This window comes from Nanorana parkeri, unplaced genomic scaffold (genome assembly GCF_000935625.1).
Source record: "Nanorana parkeri isolate BGI_ZX_2015 unplaced genomic scaffold, ASM93562v1 scaffold366, whole genome shotgun sequence".
NCBI lineage: Eukaryota > Metazoa > Chordata > Amphibia > Anura > Dicroglossidae > Nanorana > Nanorana parkeri.
Genome location: NW_017306634.1, coordinates 2539 through 22977, shown reverse-complemented (window position 1 = coordinate 22977; position 20439 = coordinate 2539). Strand labels below are relative to the sequence as shown.

Sequence of the window (20439 nt, the reverse complement as noted above, 5' to 3'; positions counted from 1 at the left end):
ATAAATGTACTGTCTCCCTTTCATTTTGTAAAGTGTGGCAAACTGTTGGTGTTACATGAATGTATGTATGTGTATATATATATATTATTGTGACAAGGCTGTAGATGAAAATTGTGTGTTCTTAAAGCAACTTGTATAACTTTTCCTATATTACTTTAGTGTTTCGACTCTGAACTTTTATTATTTATTTTTTATTTTAGTTTTATTTATTATTTTTAGAATTCAACTTTGACACATTTTTCCTTTGTGCCTATTCTAATGGCAGTGTGGGGGGCAGAGATGATCCGAATGGCTTGTGTCTTTTGGTCTTCTTTCTGTGATGTTGCTCTTGGAGGGGGGGAATGAAGATCCATGGTGTTGCATTGTCTTGTAGGTCCCCTGGCTGGGCCTAAGTTGAGGCCAGCTGGTCACTTCCCCATGCCTCCGTTCACACTCTAGTGTTAAGTAGCAGGGAGCCTGCAGTTTCCTTTAGGGCATATGTGTTTGAAACTACTTTCTGAGCAGGCTCTGGGGTGCTACCACAAATCGATTTTCACGGTTTAAATCCCTTTTGTTATTCAACAGCAGGCGAGAGGGGACGGCCCTTACAAAAACAGCAAAGTGGCCAGCGATTGCCGAAGCCTCTTTTGTTGGCTACAAGTGTCGCCCCCCTTTTTCCAGGGTGGTAGAGGGTCTGAAGCTCAACCCTATTGTACTGCATTGCTAGGTTTGGGGTTATCTGGCCCTTTTATTTTCAGTAAACACTCATTTACATGGAATAGAACGTAAAGTCCTGTTTTTTTTCTGCAGTCCCTCCACTTCATTTGGTCTACCACTCGTTTGAGTGGATTAGGTTGCCATGGTTGCCCACATTAATTAATTTGATGAATTGCTGTTCTGCAGAGCAGAGTCTTGTCTATAATCTGCACAATTCAATTAGAGCCTCAGACATTTTTCAAGTCTAAAATAAGAGGGTGCTTGTTGGGAAAAAGTTTTGGGTTTACTGTGGGTGTAGTGTGTGCCTAATTTTATACATATTTTCAGCTGAAACCACAATAACGCCGTGTGTAGCGTGCAGTACACCCACTGTGAGCAGTCAAAGTCTGATCAAAGTGATACTTTGTAAATATAAGTCATGTTTTTAGTTGGCCACCAAAAGCTATCGCTTTGTCTACCCAACGTCTGGTTGCCATGAGTTGCTGCATTTTGCTATTAATATTTTGCTATTAATATTTTGCTATGTTTTCTTTAACGTCCACAAGTGTTTATGGTGTAAATATATTTGATGTCTTTTTAATCTTTAATATAAAACCCTTATGGTCATTATTTAGCCCTAGACTAAATATATAGTTCTGTTTTTTGTTTTTTCCAAAGTGGAAAATGTCTTTTAAAAAAAAAGATGACTGTAGAAGAATGCCAGTAAGATGTGTGTGTGGTGGAGGTTAATGTATTCTATACCATTGTCTGCAAAGCTCAAATTACCATCTTGCTGTCTCTGTTTACTTAGGAATTGAAGCTTCCGTCCTACAAAGGCCAGTCTCCCCAGCTGAACCTAAGACGCTACTTTGCAGACTTGATAGCTATTGTCAGCAATCGGTTCAAACTGTGCCCGACTGCTCGCCACCTCGCAGTCTACCTGCTGGACCTCTTCATGGACAGATATGACATTTCTATCCAACAGCTCCATATTGTGGCCTTGTCCTGTTTACTGTTAGCAAGTAAGCCAATTTTTTTTACATTTTTTATTTACTGCTGCCAAAAAACATGTTATGCATGGAAACTTGGAATGTGTCTGACTTGTTTCCCATGTTGTGGATCCTTGTCCATCAGCCTAGAGAAGTCACATGACAGGCTAAGCTGCCTCAAGAGACTGTTGCAATTCTAGCAGCAAGGTTTCCCTACTGGAAATACAAAGTAATATGCAAAAACATTTTCAACCTGAATATGTAGAGTGCTTTGCACATGCACGGAAAGGCTTTATTTAATGCCGCCACACCCCCCGCACCGCTAAACATACTTGCCTTTCCCTTTCTTTACTGCCACTCCATTTGATACCTGGGAGCAAAAAAGAACAACCCTGTGCAACCTGAGCCACCACAGTGCAAGCTTACACGTGGCTGAGGACTCGCCCTCCCACCATGTGACAGAAGTACAGGGTCATTTCTTCACCCCAGAGTCTGCACCGAGATGCAGGAAGTAAAGGATAGACAAGAATATACTGTGGGTGGTGAGGCGCTAAAACTGGCCATACACTATGGGGCAGATGTATAAATCTTTCGCGCAGCGATAAGCTGGGCGACTGCCATTCGCACAGCGTTACTGCCACTAGATGGTGTCGGAAACATAGGAATTTCCTGTTTGTCCTCAACACCATCTAGTGGCAGTAATATTGCACAAATGGCATTCATCCAGCATTACATTGCGTGGAAGATCAATACATTGGCCCCTATATGGTTTTATCAAACCAGCAAAATGAATGCAGTTTGGCCTTGATGGGGGGGAATCTCCCCTGCTGGGCTATTGTATTCAGACAACCATGGGTGTGCTGCTGTCACAATAGCCAAACAGTGCCTGCAGCACTGGTCGGCTGAGAATGTTTTTGCTCCATCAACAAAAGTAGATTGAAAACGTGAACGGGTCTCAGATGAAATGGTGTATAGCTGGCTTTGAAACAAACCTGTTTCTTTACACTATAGCATTGTAGTTGTTTCTTCACTGAGGACTTTACACTTCTTTCACTGGGAGCAAACTTTGTGTTTTATATGCATGGTGATATTTATTAATTGTTTAATTCATATTCATATTGCTCCCACATTTTTATGAATTAGTAGATATAGGGTAGATTACGATTTATTAAGTATGGTACATTTTTTTAAAATATACTATATAAGTGTTTGATCATTGACTTTGGTACAGCTGCTAGTAGTTTATTACAGGGAGAATAACAGCGCAGATATCTTGTATTTCAAACCTGTTTCTTTGCCCTGCATGAGTTTTCTTTATACTAGATGCACCCAACCATATGCAGCCCCATGTGTCCCCCATCATGAGGGGGGGTGTCGGCTCATCCTTTTTTAATTATTGACTTATGAAAGTTCTACAAGATCTGCAATTAATCGAATCCCATCAGTGCCTTGTAATCAGCCATTAAACCTGTGCAATCATATCTTTCATTGAAGGGATGAGTTGCCTTCTGTTGCACTTTTTTGCCAAATGGGAGACTAATGCAAAAAAAGAGTTGGACATCATCTGTGCTAAAATGTGTCAGCTGCTGAGATTGAAATAACGGGGCATTCGAGTATTTTCATCATGGACAATTGCAGCCTGTTTGCTTCTCTTCACTGCAAGTACTCACTTGATCCTCTGAGCCGGCCGGCTGTGACAGCGCTCCCTCCAGCCTCTCTCCTTCTACGCCGCAGCGGTAGTATGTCCCTCGACGTCCTGTGCACTGTGTCCACAACAGGATGACTGGAGGAATCCTTAGCTGCTGCAGTGGGAGAGATGCTCAAGAGACCGGTCTAAAGGTGCCCATACACTGCACGATTCTCGTATCCCGAGACCGTATTCGGGTAAATCCCGCGATCGTACGAGAATTGCGCAGTGTATGGAAGGCGTGCAAGCGTTTCTAATGTACGGTCGCACGACTTTTATATATCGAGCATGTTGGAAAACCAGCCGAGAACCGTACGATTTTCGGCTGGTTTTTAACATGATCGAGAGATCACTGCCGAACTGGCCGGTGTGCGCACATGCACACTGCCTGTTCAGCATTGCAGTCATCAGAAGCCCGCCCCTCAGGGGGGCGGGCTTGCGATGATCGCAGGTACGATCTGCCTGTCCAAGATGGGCAGATTGTACGTTTTTTAAATTACTTTACAACCCTCGCAAGACAAAGGTCTTGCGAGGGTTGTAAAGTGTATGGGCACCTTAAGAGCATGCCGTCTCCAGGGATCAGGTGAGTTTAACTTTATCTTCCTCTCTAGACCAAAACAAGCACTTAACCCTTGCAGTGCAATGGAAAACCCCACTGTAAGCGTTAAGAAAAAATTCCCCAGCGTTCTTTTAAGAGAGAGGTTTTTCTAACAGTTAATGGGGTCAGTCGTTTTGGACCAAAGTTGTGAGTGAAAATCGAAGGAGCGGTATGGAGAATTTTTCTCGAAGGAACAAAATTCCAAGTGATTTGTTTTCCGGAAACTCCATTCATTTTAAAACTGAATGATAAAATCAAACACATTTTATAACAACATCCGTCAAGTTTGGAATGACATTATGCAATGCTCTGATAAGATTTTTCATATGAACGTTCGTTTGGAAATCTACCGGTGTATATGTCCAGCTTTACACTCGTGTCTGTGTATTCCTATGTGGTTTTCTCTGTTGGCTTCATGATGGATCGTGGATGGCAGTATAGAGTGCTGCTCTAGGTTGTTTCCTGAGATCTAAGGGCCGTTCTCTTTTGAAAGATGTGCAGGTAAAAGCAATATAAATCAATCCTGCTCTCACTAATTGCCCCAGCAGCACTTTTTACTAGATTACAATCAGCAGTAGCATTTCCTGTGTCTTTTATTACTCTTGGACTTCTTTTTGATCCTGTTAACTTGTTCTTAGTACTCAGTCTTTAACACTGTATCTAAAGCAGAAAGGAATATCCAGTTTTACCAGTGTGTGTGTGTATCCTTTTATATTCCTAGAGGTGACCACTGCACTGTGTATGGTAATTGCCTGGGTGCTCATCCACAAAAATATCCATACAGATCCAGAGTAGATAAAGAGGCACTCACGGGTCATGCAGCGGAGAGAAGTCAAAACATGAGTATTTTACTGTCAGTATTGAAACATTGACCATAAAATACTGATGCTTGATACAAATGGGGCCAGAGGGGAAGAGTCTGCATGAGCCAGAGCATTGCACCCGTGATCCACTAATCGCAAGTGCAATGCTTTGCAGGCTTCAATGGTGGGGAAAGAAAAAAAATCATTGTACAGCAAGGCAATACTAAACAGGAGCAGTGAGGCAGATCATGCAACAGATTTACTACATGGTTACAGCTTGAGTCATAAATTTCTCCCTTGCCCGCTCTTAAGACTCGCTGACCGAATAAAACCTAAACCTGACCACTTCTTAATTATGCGTCTGTTTAGAGTGAAAATCTGTCTCGTCTTTAGAAATAAAGCCATCTCAGAACTTTGGCTGCCCAGGAATAGAGACTCACTGTACTGTAAAGATGTAGCACAGACTTTTTTGAGGCCTGGTTCACACCTAGGTGATTGCTGGTTTAAGTTGTTTTTGTGCGCTTGTCGCATTTAAAAACAATGCGAAAATCCCACGATTCTCCGTGCATAGGAATGTCTATGGGACCAAAACCGTGCAGCATCCACCTGAAAATAGCTCCTGCATCTTTTTGCACGATGGGCAACCTCGCACATGCGATGCAACGCTAAGGTGTGAACTGACGCCATTGAGTTTTTGCGTGTTATCGAGCGACTGAATCCATGCGATTGAGCGCCTAGGTGTGAACCAGACCTTAAGTAGAGCCTGATTTGCAATTATGTTGCTTATTTGCTTGATACATGTCCCCCCATTATCTGGGTGCAGTGTTAAGCTGGGTGTACATGGTATCATAATTAAAAAAAAAAAATGTTTTTGGTTGTTTGTTTTTCCATTAGGGATGCACAGATACTGTTTTTTTTGTTTGTTTTTTTTTTTTCTTTTTCTTTCGGTACTCGACAATACTGGAAGTCCAATTAAGGAAACTGGGTGGAGTGTAATGACTTGCCGCCCAGCTTCCTGATTAGCTGGGAAGCCGTCTCCATGCTCCCTTGTCACCAGGTGACAAGGAAGCATGGAGGCGGCTTTCTAGACGATCAGGAAGCTGGGGGGGGGCAGGGGCAGGTAACGACTTGCTACCCGGCTTTCTGATTAGCCAGCTTCCTGACCAATCAGGAAGCCGGGCTGCGATTGTCATTACATGGCTCCATGCTCCCTAGTCACTTGTGGTATGTATGTATGTATGTATGTATGTATATACAGGTGAAACTCGAATAATTAGAATATCGTGCAAAAGTAATTGCTGCAATTTTGTTCCAAGAACATTAATATATATGTGTTCTTGGAACAAAATTCCAATAATTAATGGTGTCAAATTGGCGATCGCATTTGACCGTAGTGATAACAAAAAAAATCAAGGGAGCAGGATTAGAAAAACAATAATAATTTCTTGGAAGAAATTAACAGTGAATGTGTTTTTTGTTTATGAAACTCCCATTCATTTCCAAAATAGAATGTTAAATTCAACAAACAGACACACTTTTAAATGACATTCATCAAGTCTCTGTTGGCATGATGGAATGTTTTGACAAGCTATTTCGTATAAATATTCTACCTGTTTATGTCCAGCTTCACACTTCTGCATATGTGCAGGTGAAACTCGAATAATTAGAATATCGTGCAAAGTTCATTTATTTCACTAATGCAACTTAAAAAGGTGAAACTAATATATGAGATAGACTCATTGCATGCAAAGCAAGATAATTCAAGCCGTGATTTGTCATAATTGTGATGATTATGGCTTACAGCTCATGAAAACCCCAAATCCACAATCTCAGAAAAGTAGATTATTACATGCAATCAATAAAACAAGGATTGTACATAGAACAATATCGGACCTCTGAAAAGTACAAGCATGCATATGTACTCAGTACTTGGTTTGGGCCCCTTTTGTAGCACTTACTGCAATTACTTTTGCATGATATTCTAATTATTCGAGTTTCACCTGTATACCTAACTTGTCTTCCCTGCATGCTTCGTGATTGATGATAAAGATGTGTTTTGTGTCTAATAAACCTCAGTGGAACCATACAAAAAAAAAACCTGTCAATGAATGGCCAGTCTGGGTATGAGGACAGGGTCTACTTGAGGTTCACAGGTGACTATAACAGCATGTTGAAACTTTCTAAGTCAACAAAACATGAGGTTAATCTGTAACTTTGTGAGCATGACTCTGCTTTTGCACATTCAAAAAAGTGAAACTTGAAAAACTTGATAAACTAATTAGAAGGGGTGGAATTGGGCAAAAAATATATAATTTTATTAAATTATACAAACTAGAATGATAAGCTGGTGTCACTAGAGGGCACTGATGAGCATAACATTCCCATGCTACTCATTGCCATCTGGTGGTGCTCGTTAACTACCAACGGATTTCTAATGTTCATATGTCTGCATCCAGTTTCATGTGACACTAAACTCAGGAGTTAAATTTTAAAAATGCATTCACATAGCTTAACTTTTATTTGTGTCTCACTCGGCTGTAGATCCTCAAATCATCTCTGAATTGGTGCCGACACTGTCCTTCCTTCTGGAGGGGGGCTACTTGTTCCTCAAGGTCCCTGTGTGTGTGTGTTGTAAGTAGTCACCGCTCCAAGCTCACTCCCGTGATGGACTACAATCTCAATACAAATTAGTAAACTAAACCTGAGATTGTAGTCCATCACTGGAGTGAGCTTGGAGCGGTGACTACTTACAACACACACACACAGGGACCTTGAGGAACAAGTAGCCCCCCTCCAGAAGGAAGGACAGTGTCGGCACCAATTCAGAGATGATTTGAAGATCTACAGCCGAGTGATACACAAATAAGATACATTTTTGTAAATGGGGTACTTGAATGTATTTTTAATATTTGACTCCTGAGCTTCGTGTCTCTTTTAACCCCGGGAGTCCCAATGGAACAAATGTGCAATTCATCCAGCCTTATTTATCAGTTTCTGCAGGAAGAACGGTCCATGTCCACATCAGCTAATCTAATTGTCCCCGCCAGGCTGCCATACTAGAACAAAGAATTTGACTATCTACTTGCCGTGGGCAGTAAAATCTTATATCCCTTTTGGACATGAGATCAATTATTACTGAATTGTAAATTGCTCGTTTATATATGAGATCTGCATCACAGTCAAGTGAATGACTGCTGAACATATATTCTAGCTCCAGAATGTTTGTTTTTTGGTTTTTTTCGCCCCCGATCTCCGGTTTTATTTCTCTAGATTTCTTGTTGATGACGGCAGTACAGTAAATGCTAACAAAATGTAATCTCCTAAATTAATTTCAGTGGGTCTGTACACATTAGTAGCGTCCATACTTTTGAATATATTTTCCCTTCTGGCATCCACAATGAATGTATTGTAATGTCATGAATTGCATTGTATGCATTTTCATGTATGCAGATTAGGATTAATAATGCAGCAACAGAACAGTGGCCTCGAGAATCCAGCTTTACCGCTTCTCATTAGTTTTGCTTTCAAAAGGTCGCTTTGATACAAAAGCATTTGTATGTAGCAAATGGGAGGCAGCAGTATTTTAATGACTGAAGACTTGTATGTCCATTTATGGTGTACCCGCAAAATGCAACAAACAAACCATGACCACTGGTATTGAGACTTAAACTGCAGTAGTAGAAGCATGCCCATTTGTGTTGAGAGCTGTCCATCAACCTCTGCTCTTAAAGTGCAACTCCAGATGGAGAGATGGGTGTATGAACCCGGGAGCACATTAGTTGGCATTTTTGCAGTCTCGTATTCCCTGCTGTTCAGAAAAAACTGGCAGCTATAGGTAGGTGGCTGGAAGGGAAAGCAGGTGGGTAACAAGTATGTTAAAATAGAAAATTAGAGCCGTGGGTAAGCTTGGTCCTCTAAGTCAGTGTAAATGTAATGATTTCCCTATTTGAATGACTTCTGAATGTTTTTTTATATGCTGCTTTATGTAGCTGCCAAGTAAATCTAAAGGGTATTTAAAAATGAGAAAATGGCAGCCTATATAAAATGCAGGCACATAGAACTGCCTCTACATGCCTAGTTTTCTTCCAATCAGCCAGCATGTCTGGAGCCTGAACTGCTACCGTGTGCATCTTTTTGTTGCTCCATGAATGAAATGCTTGGCCAAGCTTGCACATAGTAAGGTGCAGGGGGGAGCTCAGGCGTGAGCTCGCCATACGAGGATCAAACATTTTTTACAGGTATTTAGATAGCGCCGAAAATTTTAGTAGCACATAACATGCTGCACTCTCATCAGTCCCTGCCCTCAAGGGGCTTAAAATCTAAGCTCTCCATGGCACACACACGCCAGCACCAATTAACCTTCCAGCATGCCTTTGGAGTGTGTGAAGAAAACCAGAGGTAACCCATTGAAGCACAGGGAGAACATGCAGACTCCTTGCAGATCGTGTCCTGACTAGGATTTATTCCAGTGACCTCCCATTGCTGCAAGGCAGGAGTGCTGTAAATTGGCCGTTTCCTGAATTGGCTGAAATTTCATCTGTGCGTGGCCCTACTGGCACCACCCTACTCAACAAAAGTTGAATTTTCAATCCATTTTAGTCAAGGGAGATGGGTGGAAAATTGTGGGCCAGTAACTATAGCTAAGCAGGTGCTGGCTATCAGAATACAATAGCCAGCATGGGAGATTCCACCATCTACACTCTTCAAGTTCAGCCTATTGGGCTGAATGAGAATAATCAGCCCACTGGGGGGTGGGGTGTATGGCCAGCACAACCGTTCCAAGTCAAGATTTGCATAGTGTGCTCCCCAATTTAAAGGGAAATGTGGAAGTCCATCTCCCAAGTGCCTTCAGTTCATGTCTGTTTCCACTTTGTATGTTCAGTATAGGTGCACTTTATGATCTGTACATGTAACCTCCTGTATGTTATGGTTTAACACTGAAGTTGATTAAGACAAGAGGAGCAACTCACATTTTGTCATATCTGTTTTCCAGGTAAATTTGAAGACAAAGAAGATCGAGTGCCAAAGTTGGACCAGCTGAACAGTCTGGGCTGTATGACAAACATGAACTTGGTGCTGACCAAACAGAACCTTCTCCATATGGAGCTCCTGCTGCTGGAAACCTTTGAGTGGAACCTGTGCCTCCCAACTCCTGCCCACTTTATAGAGTACTACTTGTCAATTGCAGTCCATGACACTGATCTCCACGATGGCTGGCCTATGATCTGCCTGGAGAAGACAAAGATCTACATGGCAAAATACGCCGATTATTTCCTAGAAGTGTCTCTGCAAGGTACAGTGGACATTATTCCCTTAGCCCACTTCGAATTCAGTGCTGGTGGTCTTTACAATGTTTGATACCATTTTGTTTTTCTTCATAGATCACATATTTTTAAATTACCTCCCATCACTTGTGGCAGCAGCATGCGTAGCAGCTTCTCGCATCATCCTGCGGCTTACGCCTTCCTGGCCAACAAGGCTCCACCGTCTAAAAGTCTCTTTTTTTGCTAACCGGTTCATAAATAAGGGCTAAACTATACAACTTGGGTCTCATAGCGACCAGTCTTATTTTTCCACAGGCTGTAATCTTGTTTTTCTTTTTCTCTATTTTCCTAATCTTTAACTACACAGAATTGTTAATGTTGGTGTTCTATTGCCCACTTTCGAGAAGAGAAGAAAATGGCAAGATAAAAAGCTGTGTCTCCTTGCCATTGAATGTTAATCTAGCTGTTCGAGGTAGCAGCAGTTCTTTCTCCTTCATGCCTGAAGCCCATGATGCTGTATTATCACAAATTGTTATAAGCAAACTATTCAAAATCCTTCCTTTTTTTTTTGTTCTAGTGCACATGACAATGATGTGAAGGAGGCCAACAAGCACAAATCGCAACTGAGCCACTCTGCAACACCATGCTTATTTCCTCCGCCGTCGCCTGTCACACCACATGCTCATGTACAGCAACACCTACCCCAGTTCCTGCAGTCCCAGCACCAACTACAGTTCCACCACCCGACCCCTCAGCAACCGAGCTGCCAACAAATTGTCTCTGCTGCCCACACCTCTGCATTCCCTCTCCAGACATGTACGTCCAGCCTGGCCATGGGTGTCCAACCACGGGCACACATACAGACTGCTGCAAGTGTCTCTTTAGCTGCTGTGCCCATAGAAGTGAAGCCTTGCATGGGGGTGTCCTATAACAGAAGCTTTCCAGTGAACGGACACTACTCTTGTATAACGCAGTGCTTTGAGAGGTGATGACAGCCATTTCTATCCTCTCTGTCCTGCTCTTGAAAAACATGCTGTGAATTGACAGTCCTTTAATTTTTATTTTTTGTTTGTTTTGGGGGATTTTATTGTCCCCTCGTAGAGACAAGCTCAGGAGAGCGCTCTTTGAATGCCTATAGAGGCCCAACCACTCAATGGTGCTAAAGAACTGTCTGACCAAGTGCTTTTCCCACCATGGTCTTGAGGGAACTTTGTTTTTCTGAAGACATTGTCATTGTCACAATGCGATGAAGGAGATTATACAGTATTACTCTTTAGCAATGTCACACGTCCATGACTGCCTGGCCAGTCACCTAAATGAAACCTAATGCAGGTCAGCTATAACTTTTTCAGTGGTGCTCATTTATCTGAAGTACGGTTACATATAGCATTCTGTACTGGTCAACTATGAATCTTCATGTTCTGATGTTTCCATTATACCTCGTATATATCTTTCATTTTTTTGTTTTTAAAGCAATATTTCACACTAACTCAGGGAAATAATATATATAACTCTATTTCATGCTGCTGGTGTTTTATTTAATGTAGAGTTAGAAAGGTGCTGGACAAGTCCCAGATGCCAGGTAGACCAGAAGACACCAAGGCTCCTTAGAACTTTCTGCTGGTGCCTAATTCTTGACCTTCAAAGTCGTGGAATGAATATCTTTTGCCTTTGAAAGTTCTGTCTGGCTCCTTTTTGTTTCACTGGCTAGCTGGTGGCTAGTACCACAGTTTGTTAGGCCCTGGGTTAGATGTCTTTAATATTTTTGCTTTTGTCTGGCAAAGATCTAAATCTGTTGCTCCTCAGCCCCTTTTTGGAACATAAGCGTTTCCAACTGAGTAGCAAAACGCCTTGCGTTATGCATGCAAGTCATGTAGTGTTATTGATAAATATCCAGCATGACTTTAATCTGAGAGGGGGAAAACATGCAACTCAGTAGCAAATCCTCTTATTGTTTTAGGTAAGATTTGATGGTGTAGATAAGATTATAGTTTCATGTGTTATCTCTTTAGAAGCCAAATGAAAGCAACCAAAGCTAATGTCAAATTCCGCCTTTATAAATGGGTCGTCTGGAAAGTATTTTATCAGTGGACTCTTGTAGACTTCCTTCCATAGCAATGCAATTTGTGTTTGTAGAGTACAAAACTGGATCACACTTTCTGTTACAGATAGGGTTTGAGATGCACCCTGTGTGGGTTTTCTTGGGGGTTTTTTTCCAAGAGGTAAACACCTTTTGGTCATTTTTTGATTGATAATGATTTGAAGTTATTGCTGTTGAGTCCAAATAATGTAGAGCTGTAAATTCTTCTATTTTGTTACTTATTTTTTCTTAATCTAGTTTATAAATCCCATAGGGTTTTGTGTAGGAGCCTAGAGCGGCCTATCAGAAATGAGCTTACTCACGCTAGAGGTTTAATAGCCATCTGGTGGTCGGGTGCTATAGACCGAGGCATATCATTAAGTAAAGCCAAGTGTTTTCATTCCAAAAGTGCCAGAACACTAAGGATCCTCATTTTATATTAGCATTCCAGTTTGAGGACTTCAGAAGTGTCTTTATTTATCTACCTCATTATTATAAAGCTCTGTCCTAACTTGAAAACTGTCTTGTGAGCCTGACTCTTAGGTATTTTTTTTTTTTCACGAAACTGCTCTAGAACATACTAGATTATTACTAACACTGGAGTAAATGTTCTTTGAAAATGAATGGAACGATAAAGAAATGATAGTATGCTATTCAGTACTTGGCATTTGTATATAGTCATTTTTTTTTTTTATTATAGATTTGTTTTTTCTTTTTTTGTCAGAAGGCAGCAGGACCAGACTAAAGACACTACATTACTTTATTATTTATTATGTAGCATATGTGTTTTGTTTTTTTTGGGTTGTTTTTATTCTTTTGTACAAGATCGTTATTCTGAAAGCAGCCAAGGCTATGTTCACTAAGAGCTGTTCATTAAGAAGGGACTCAAATGCATTGTTACATGTTTTGAATACAAGCCAAAATGTTGTGGGATTCGGATGGGGTATATGGAAACTGTTGGAGTATTAAACCACAACAAAGAATTCTGAAATGAGTGCTATGCACTTCAGATTTTTTTAAATAAATGTTTTCTTTGCCTAAAATGTTGTGGACCATTATTGAAACGTTATGGTTGTGCGATAGGTTTGTTTTATATTTACAGGAGACTCATCGTTAAAGGAGAACTACGAGGTGAGTGCTTTTCACTCATCCTCATAGTTCTAGCCGACCTGTGACAATGAAACTGTCACAGGTCGGCTCAGTAGATCGGGAGGTGAGCGAACACATACCGGCTTTTGCTCACCTCTCAATGCTGTCACAACTCTCTTGCCGTGACGGGAGAGGCTGGATTCCTCCCTCCCCGCTCCGATCCTCCAGCGCTGACTGGCGGAACGGACGTAGGAGGGGGCGGGTACAGCTGGCTCTGCCTCTAGATAGGCAGAGCCAGCTGTCGCTCATGCAGCTGGGCGGATCCAGACATAATTGTCGGGATCCGCTTCTGCTGCGGCGTCTCAGTATACTGCGAGCTATAAGGCAGCCCTGGAATCAGGTTGTGTTCCAGAGGGAAGGAACAGATGAGGGTGGGATCTAAGTCACTGTTCACATTTCTGCATTGCTTAAACATTTGTTGACACAGCCTGTCAATAATTGCGCTTCCGGTGCCATTACTTGTTATGGCACCCCAAACGTGGCCAGTAAAACGTACATTTTTGCCCATGCATGGACGCTCGTCAAATGTGCACAAATGCATAGTTAATGCAGGAAGCTTGCAGCTGAAAAATGCTGTATGAGCTTCTTTGCCAGGCGTGCAGCAGCTCATTGAAATAAATGGGCTGACGTACAGCAACAGCAGCACACCCGTTCACGCATCACGAAAGTGTGAACGGGCCTAAGAAGATGCTTAGCCATCAGCTTTACCATTTTTTTTTTTTTTCCAAAGGAAATGGAGCAAAGTTTTATTAGGGTATACCTGAGGGTTTACATCAAGGGTAGGCAACCTTGGCACAGCAGCTGTTTGGTAACGACATGAGGCATTTCAAGACTCTGGCAGCCACAGGTATGGCTGGCAGAGCTTTGATGGGATTTATCATTTCGCTGCGGCTGGAGTGCTGAGGTTGCCTACTTCTGTAAAGTTTATCCTTTAATTAAATTTCCCCCCCCCCCCCGTCTTTTACTCGCATGTTAATGTTTCTGGGAGCCGCACAACCACTGCTGCAAAGTCTTCCATCTGATCCCTGCCCTTCTACGGCGTGTGAGCAGACTAATTCCAGTTCATTGTTATTGCACGATGGCCGTCCCACAAATAGTTTGACAGTCCAAGGGATGATCTTCTTTTTCCACGCATGCACATAAGAAAGGGACCGCCTGGAAGATTTTGCAGCAGCAGCTCCCCTTGGGCTCAAAGCAGGCAGGATTGTGGACAGGTAAGAATATACCTTTTTATGGAGAGTGAAGGATTATGGTAAAATAAAGGAAAGCTGTATGAAGTATACATTCCTTAAAAATAATTTGTGGCTGCGCTGTCCATGTTTGTCATTGCTAGTAAGTGTGTGTGTGTTCTAGTTATTTAAACTGTGCTGATCAGCAAAGGTCAACAAAATTATGTATTTTTGAAATGCCAAAATGTGAACAGAGCCTTTAGAAAGGTAAGTACATTGCAAACATATATAAAGAGAAATGCATTACATTACTGCTTCTGAAAATGCTAGCCTCACATACTGTTTATGAAGATGTAAGTTATGTTAATGGACACTGTCCTCTAAGGAGGTCTTGGATAGATTTGTACTTCACTGCAGCTGCCATGACTGTTACATCTGATCCTTCCCGAGGTCTATTTACTTTTTACCTTCTTCCCTTGCTTGCTACTTTTGCATTCCTGTTCTCTATGTTCCTTCTTTCTTCTGTCCTCTCTTATGTAATGAATAAACCAAAATGATAGATGGGCTATAAGGATATGTTTGGCTTCAATACAGTTGAAACAGTTTGTTCTCATAAAAAATCCCTTATAAAATTTTGTACAGAGAAATTAAACCTTCCAAGAATCCATACAGACTGCGGACAGTATTATAGGTATTTTTATAGCACTGACACTTTACATTTTACTTTCAGTCCCTACCCTCAAGGAGCTTACAAATGTATAGCAAATATAAAAATAAGGTCCCTATCTCGCATGCATACAAACAGGGCTGATTTAGACAGAAGCCAATTAACCTACTAGCATGTTGTTGGAGTATGGGAGGAACCCCACGCAAGCACTAGGAGAAAATACATACTCCTTGCAAACCGTGTCTTGACTGGGATATGAACCAGGGGCCCCCCCCCCCAAGTGCTGCAAGACAGAAGTGCTAACCACTAAGCCACTGCGCTGCCTGTTGTAATAATTAATATATATCTTTATCGCATTAAAAAAATAATTCCAAAATGGTTATGTATCCCAATTTCATGACAGTACTGTAATCCTCTGTGTTCACTATGATAGCTTTTTAGGGCGCATACTGTAGGTACCTCAATTGTGGGACATTACTTATCTAGCCTTAATCGTGTGCTTACATGGGCCACTACAGCTAAAAATCCAGTCATTAAAAATGCCCACATGCATCGATTTCCTGTGGGGGCTGCCGGAAGGGTTCAAACTGAAGACAGAAGTCGCCTATAGATATAGGTGTTGTCTAAAGGCAGAGAAATTAATCCCATTTGTACTGGTTTAAAAAAAAAGATGAAATGTTGCCTATGAGAATGAACTTCTACATGATAGCCCTGGATGTCAGCCACCCATATCTAGTGTGTATAGAAGAATAAACTATTATGTGACTGGTGGTGCCTCGTTTTTAGCCATAAACTAAATAAGTGCATATTAATGGCACTAACAGCTCATATCTTAGTACATAGTGCATTCATAGACAGCACACAACTATAGTGATCCAGCTGTCATTGAATCGTTTAGTTAGTCACATGCAAAATGAAAAGCAGCCTTAATAATCCATCAGGTGCTGACTCATCTAGATTTTCTCCATTTTCAATGTAGATACAGTATCTCCTGTTGGAGGTTGCCTATAATGTTAGGTAGAGAATGTAGGAAGCATATACAGTATGTGCTGGTTGGAGATGCCACGTGTGTCTCCTGGTAGTCCAGTGGAGTTCTCAGTAGGGAAGCCGTGCCCTATTATATTCCCCCTTCTGCCACTGTGATGCTGGCCCATGAAATCGTGGTCTGTGATGTCATCGACGACTTAGACATAACTACCTAACTGTTGACTTTTACCTTCTTACCTTGCGTCCTACTCTTGAGTTCCTGGTCTCTCTTCTGCCTCTCTTATGGCATGTTTGTTTTAAGCACCAAAATGTTTCCAGTGAAAGTTTATTAAAGCTGAACCTTGGCCATGGCAAAAGAGGAATGCTTCTGTTTACCTGTCTATCTGCTCCTAGGCAATCTATCATTTTTATTTTATAATACTTCTATGACCTACATATACAGTACATACTTAAATCCGGGTCCTGTGATCATCTGCGGTGCTGGTTCCAGTTAATAAATCCATCAGCAGAAACTTCTGTGTATGTAGGTAAGCGCAGTCGACCCATCCAGTTATCGCCCCCCACATCAGCGTCAAAGCACCAGCATGCAAGGCAAGCAAATGAGCAGTGACCCATACCTCTGCACTACTGATAGAAGTACCCTCCCACAGTACATTGTTGATGATCAGGGACCCCAGAGATGTGGGCCCACATATTGGACACTGTTCATACTGGCCATTTTGAAGCATGTTTGCTGAGGTATTTTAATGCTCAAAATGAAGAATCCCATTATTCTAAATGATCCCCAGTTCCATCTGAGAGCAGCGTTACTTGAAGCTTGAAAAAGTACACAAGCTTCTTTTGGGGCAGAATCAAGCATTTCTGGTCCTATTGACTTCCCTGGGAGCTCCTGAAAAGGCCTATGTGGCCAAAAACTCATGAATCTATACTACAAATTGTGCATAAAAGCGCAGGAAAGACATGTACAATTGCCTAAATGAAAAGCCTCTAAAGGTGGCCATACACTGTACAACCCTCACAAGACTTTTGTCTTGCGATGGTTGTAAAGTAATGAAAAAAGTGTACGATCTGCCCATCTTGGACAGGCAGATCGTACTTGCGATCATCGCAAGCCCGCGCCGCTGAGGGGCGGGCTTCCGATGACTGCAATGCTGATGGGCAGTGTGCGCGCGCGCACACCGGCCCATTCAGCAGTTGTTGAACAAGCACACCACTTGTTCGACGGAAGACGTGCGATCGTACAGTAGAAACGGTTGCACGTCTTCCATACACTTTGCGATTATGGTACGATCGCGGGATCTCCCGCGATTCTTGTACGATAATCGTACAGTGTATTGGCACCTTTCCCGTACACTTAAGGCTGGGTTCACACCTAAGCGTATCGAATATGCGCGTTTGTCGCGCGTTTCGTGCCACGCGGTTTTACTGAGGTTCGCGGTAACAAAAACACGCGACAAGCGCGCGTTTCCGAGGGCTACCTGGCTGTATCCCAATGATACAGCCCTTCTTTGGGCGTAGGGCGTTTGCAGCGCCTTCGTACGCGCTGCAAAACGCCCAGGTGGGAACCATGCCCATAGGCAATCATTGGTTTTCACATGTTGAGCGTTTTACAGAGCGTAGGAACGAGCTGTAAAACGCTCAGGTGTGAACCCGGCCTAACTGTGTGGATGGAGAAATCTCCACCTGGGCCAAGCTTCCGTAATCTTGCTAGTCGGCCACGCTGGCTCTCAAAACACCTGAACAATGCCTGCATCCAATCAGATTGTTCAGGTGTTTTGAAAGCCAGCGTGGCCGACTAGCAAGATAGTGAAGATTCCTCCATCCACACAGCTTAGCATAGATGGAGGAATCTGGTGCACTTTTTCCATCTGACCATAGAAAATCTGCAGATGATTGTAAGGTGTATGGCCAGCTTAAAGGTGCCCATACACTGCACGATTCTCGTACGAGAATCGCGGGAAAGGCGTGCGACCGTTTCTACTGTACGGTCGCACGTCTTCCATCGAACAAGCAGCCTTGAAAACCCGCCGGGAATCGTACGATTCTCGGCGAGTTAGTGGCCTGCTTGTTCGACAACTGCCGAACGGGCCGGTGTGCGCACGCGCACACTGCCCGTTTGCCGTCATCGCAAGTACGGTCTGCCTGTCCAAGATGGGCAGATCGTACGTTTTTTTAAGTACTTTACAACCCTCGCAAGACAAAAGTCTTGCGAGGGTTGTAAAGTGTATGGCCACCTTAAGAGAGACTGTTCCTGTACACTTGGTAAACTCCTTTAGTTCTGCTTGGGGTGTTGCTGCCTTTGCTCTAAAGATATTAATGGTCACGTTTTCAGTAAAAATTGGAATGCTGGGAATTCTTATAGCTTTGCAAGTACCATGTCAAGGATGCAACTTCCAGCACAGTGAACGTCATGACATGCCATTGACGCCATTTTCCGGGAAACGTCTTGTCTGTACTTATGTGTACTTATGGGAGAGGCAGAAAAAATACAGCAGAAGGAGAAGGAGGATTCTGGAAAAGTCTAATAAAATGAGCAGGGTGCTGCGGATCACTATGAACAATTCCACTCCTGGTAAATCCACATCATAGACGGAAAGGCAGTGAGGCTGCAGCTGCAATCACAAAGGGAAACAAGCATGAAATAATAAATCATTAGAGTTGTAAAGTCCCAGCATATCCTCTCCTGTTATAACATCAGCATTGTAATAGGAATACATATTAGAGTTGTTTCTGATAATACAATCAAAGCTTACTTGAAAAAAACCTTTTATGTACAGAGTGCTGCCTTCCATCTGCCCATCACTTTCAATAACTTCCTGGATCCCGGTGTGTTTTGCGTCTCTTTCCCTGCTGCTTGATGCAATGCAATCTTTATTTGCCAAGACTACATATCCCATTATGCATTGCTTCCAGCAGACAGAATCTGAAGCAGCTGTGCATGACAACCAATCAGCTTCTCTCTTTCATTTTCTAAATGTTAACTGAACAAACTGAAGAGAGGAGCTGATTGGTTGCAATGCAAATCTACTAGAGTTTTGATAAATTCCCCCCTTGTCATTGGTCACCGAAAGCCCTTAGCCTTTATGCTGTAGAGATCTGAAAGTGGGGGGGGGTTTGAGTAGTTTAGCAAAAGACACTGGCATGATTGACAACACTCAGTCCGGAAAAAAAAAAGTGTGTTGTCAGCCCACAACAGGATTTAGGAGCTTGATGCATTTCTGGCAGATCTACAGGTATTTTTCTGTACTTAGAGTGTATAAAGGGATAATCCATTCTGATAAGCAGAAGATCCGCGCATGGACCCCCTGTGGATCAGAACTGAAGGCACCAGTCTGAAAGGGGCCTTAGTGTTTTTCCTATGTGTAATTTCAGCTGGGGCCTTGTTGCCTTTACTGATTTTGATTCAGGAAGATTCTAATTCTAGTATGGCAATGGAAGAGGAAGCTGAATGAAAGATATCAGTTGTATAAAAATGTAGTGAAAATGATTCTATCTCTGATCACATTCCATTATTTGGATTACATGGAAAGATCAAATGAAACAAATTATAATGTAACAATATTAATAAGACTATAAGGCCTCATTCACACTGCTGCACGTATGCGCGCATACGTGCATATTGTACCATATGCAACCTATGCAAATAAATGGCTCCATACACACAGCTGCGTATAGAGCCGTATATTTGCGTAGCGTATATATGCGCAAAAACAGAATGGAACAGAGATGCGCCCGGGCAGCGTATTTATGCGCATATACATGCGTACAGCACATTAAAAATTCCATTACGAGTGATGCATTCTGGGATTGCATATAGTGCACGCATATACGCTCGTATATACGCAATATACAACTTTGCTTGCGTTGTGTGTGAATGAGGCCTTAATGTAGTACATCACAGGGCAGGAAAATTCACCACCGGCTAGGGCTACACTGACGATTTTTAGTCTTAGACACCAACAAAAAAATCTTAAAAAATTCGCTCTCTAGTGCCGGAGATTGTTGGGTGACTGTGAAGAGATTAGTCTCATAAGATTAATCCCACAGGGGCATACGTTAATGGAAGAAAACACTCAACAATCTCTTAGAATGAGGGATTGTTGAGTGATTAATCTTCAGCGTCCATTCAAGTCTGAGCAGGAGAAGAGAGGAGAATTGCTAATAGTTTCTGCAATGCAATTAAATTGCAGCATTGTTCGATCGTGGGAGATCGTTGGCTTAGTCGCGCTACTGCAAATCTCGTGTGTAGCAGCTCCCATGTAATACAGAGAGATCAGACAAGGGGATTTTTAAGCAGCCTGTTTCAGTTAAGAAAAATGCTTATGTAGCCCTCGCCTTATCTCTTTCCCTACCAGACTGTTTGGTGTTTTT

At 42.3% G+C, this 20439-nt stretch overlaps 1 protein-coding gene across 1 annotated transcript in view; it reads left to right on the top strand.

Moving 5' to 3' along the window:
- The window catches only part of CCNJ (cyclin J), a 12599-nt gene extending 1267 nt beyond the window's left edge, over window positions 1-11332 (top strand). Inside the window, exons 3-7 of the mRNA XM_018558897.1 lie at window positions 1487-1697; window positions 9746-10045; window positions 10134-10246; window positions 10489-10532; window positions 10594-11332. Coding sequence (XP_018414399.1) covers window positions 1487-1697; window positions 9746-10045; window positions 10134-10246; window positions 10489-10532; window positions 10594-11005 — 1080 coding nt within the window. The 3' untranslated portion in view covers window positions 11006-11332. The remainder of the gene's footprint in view (window positions 1-1486; window positions 1698-9745; window positions 10046-10133; window positions 10247-10488; window positions 10533-10593) is intronic.
- Window positions 11333-20439: the final 9107 nt, after the last annotated feature.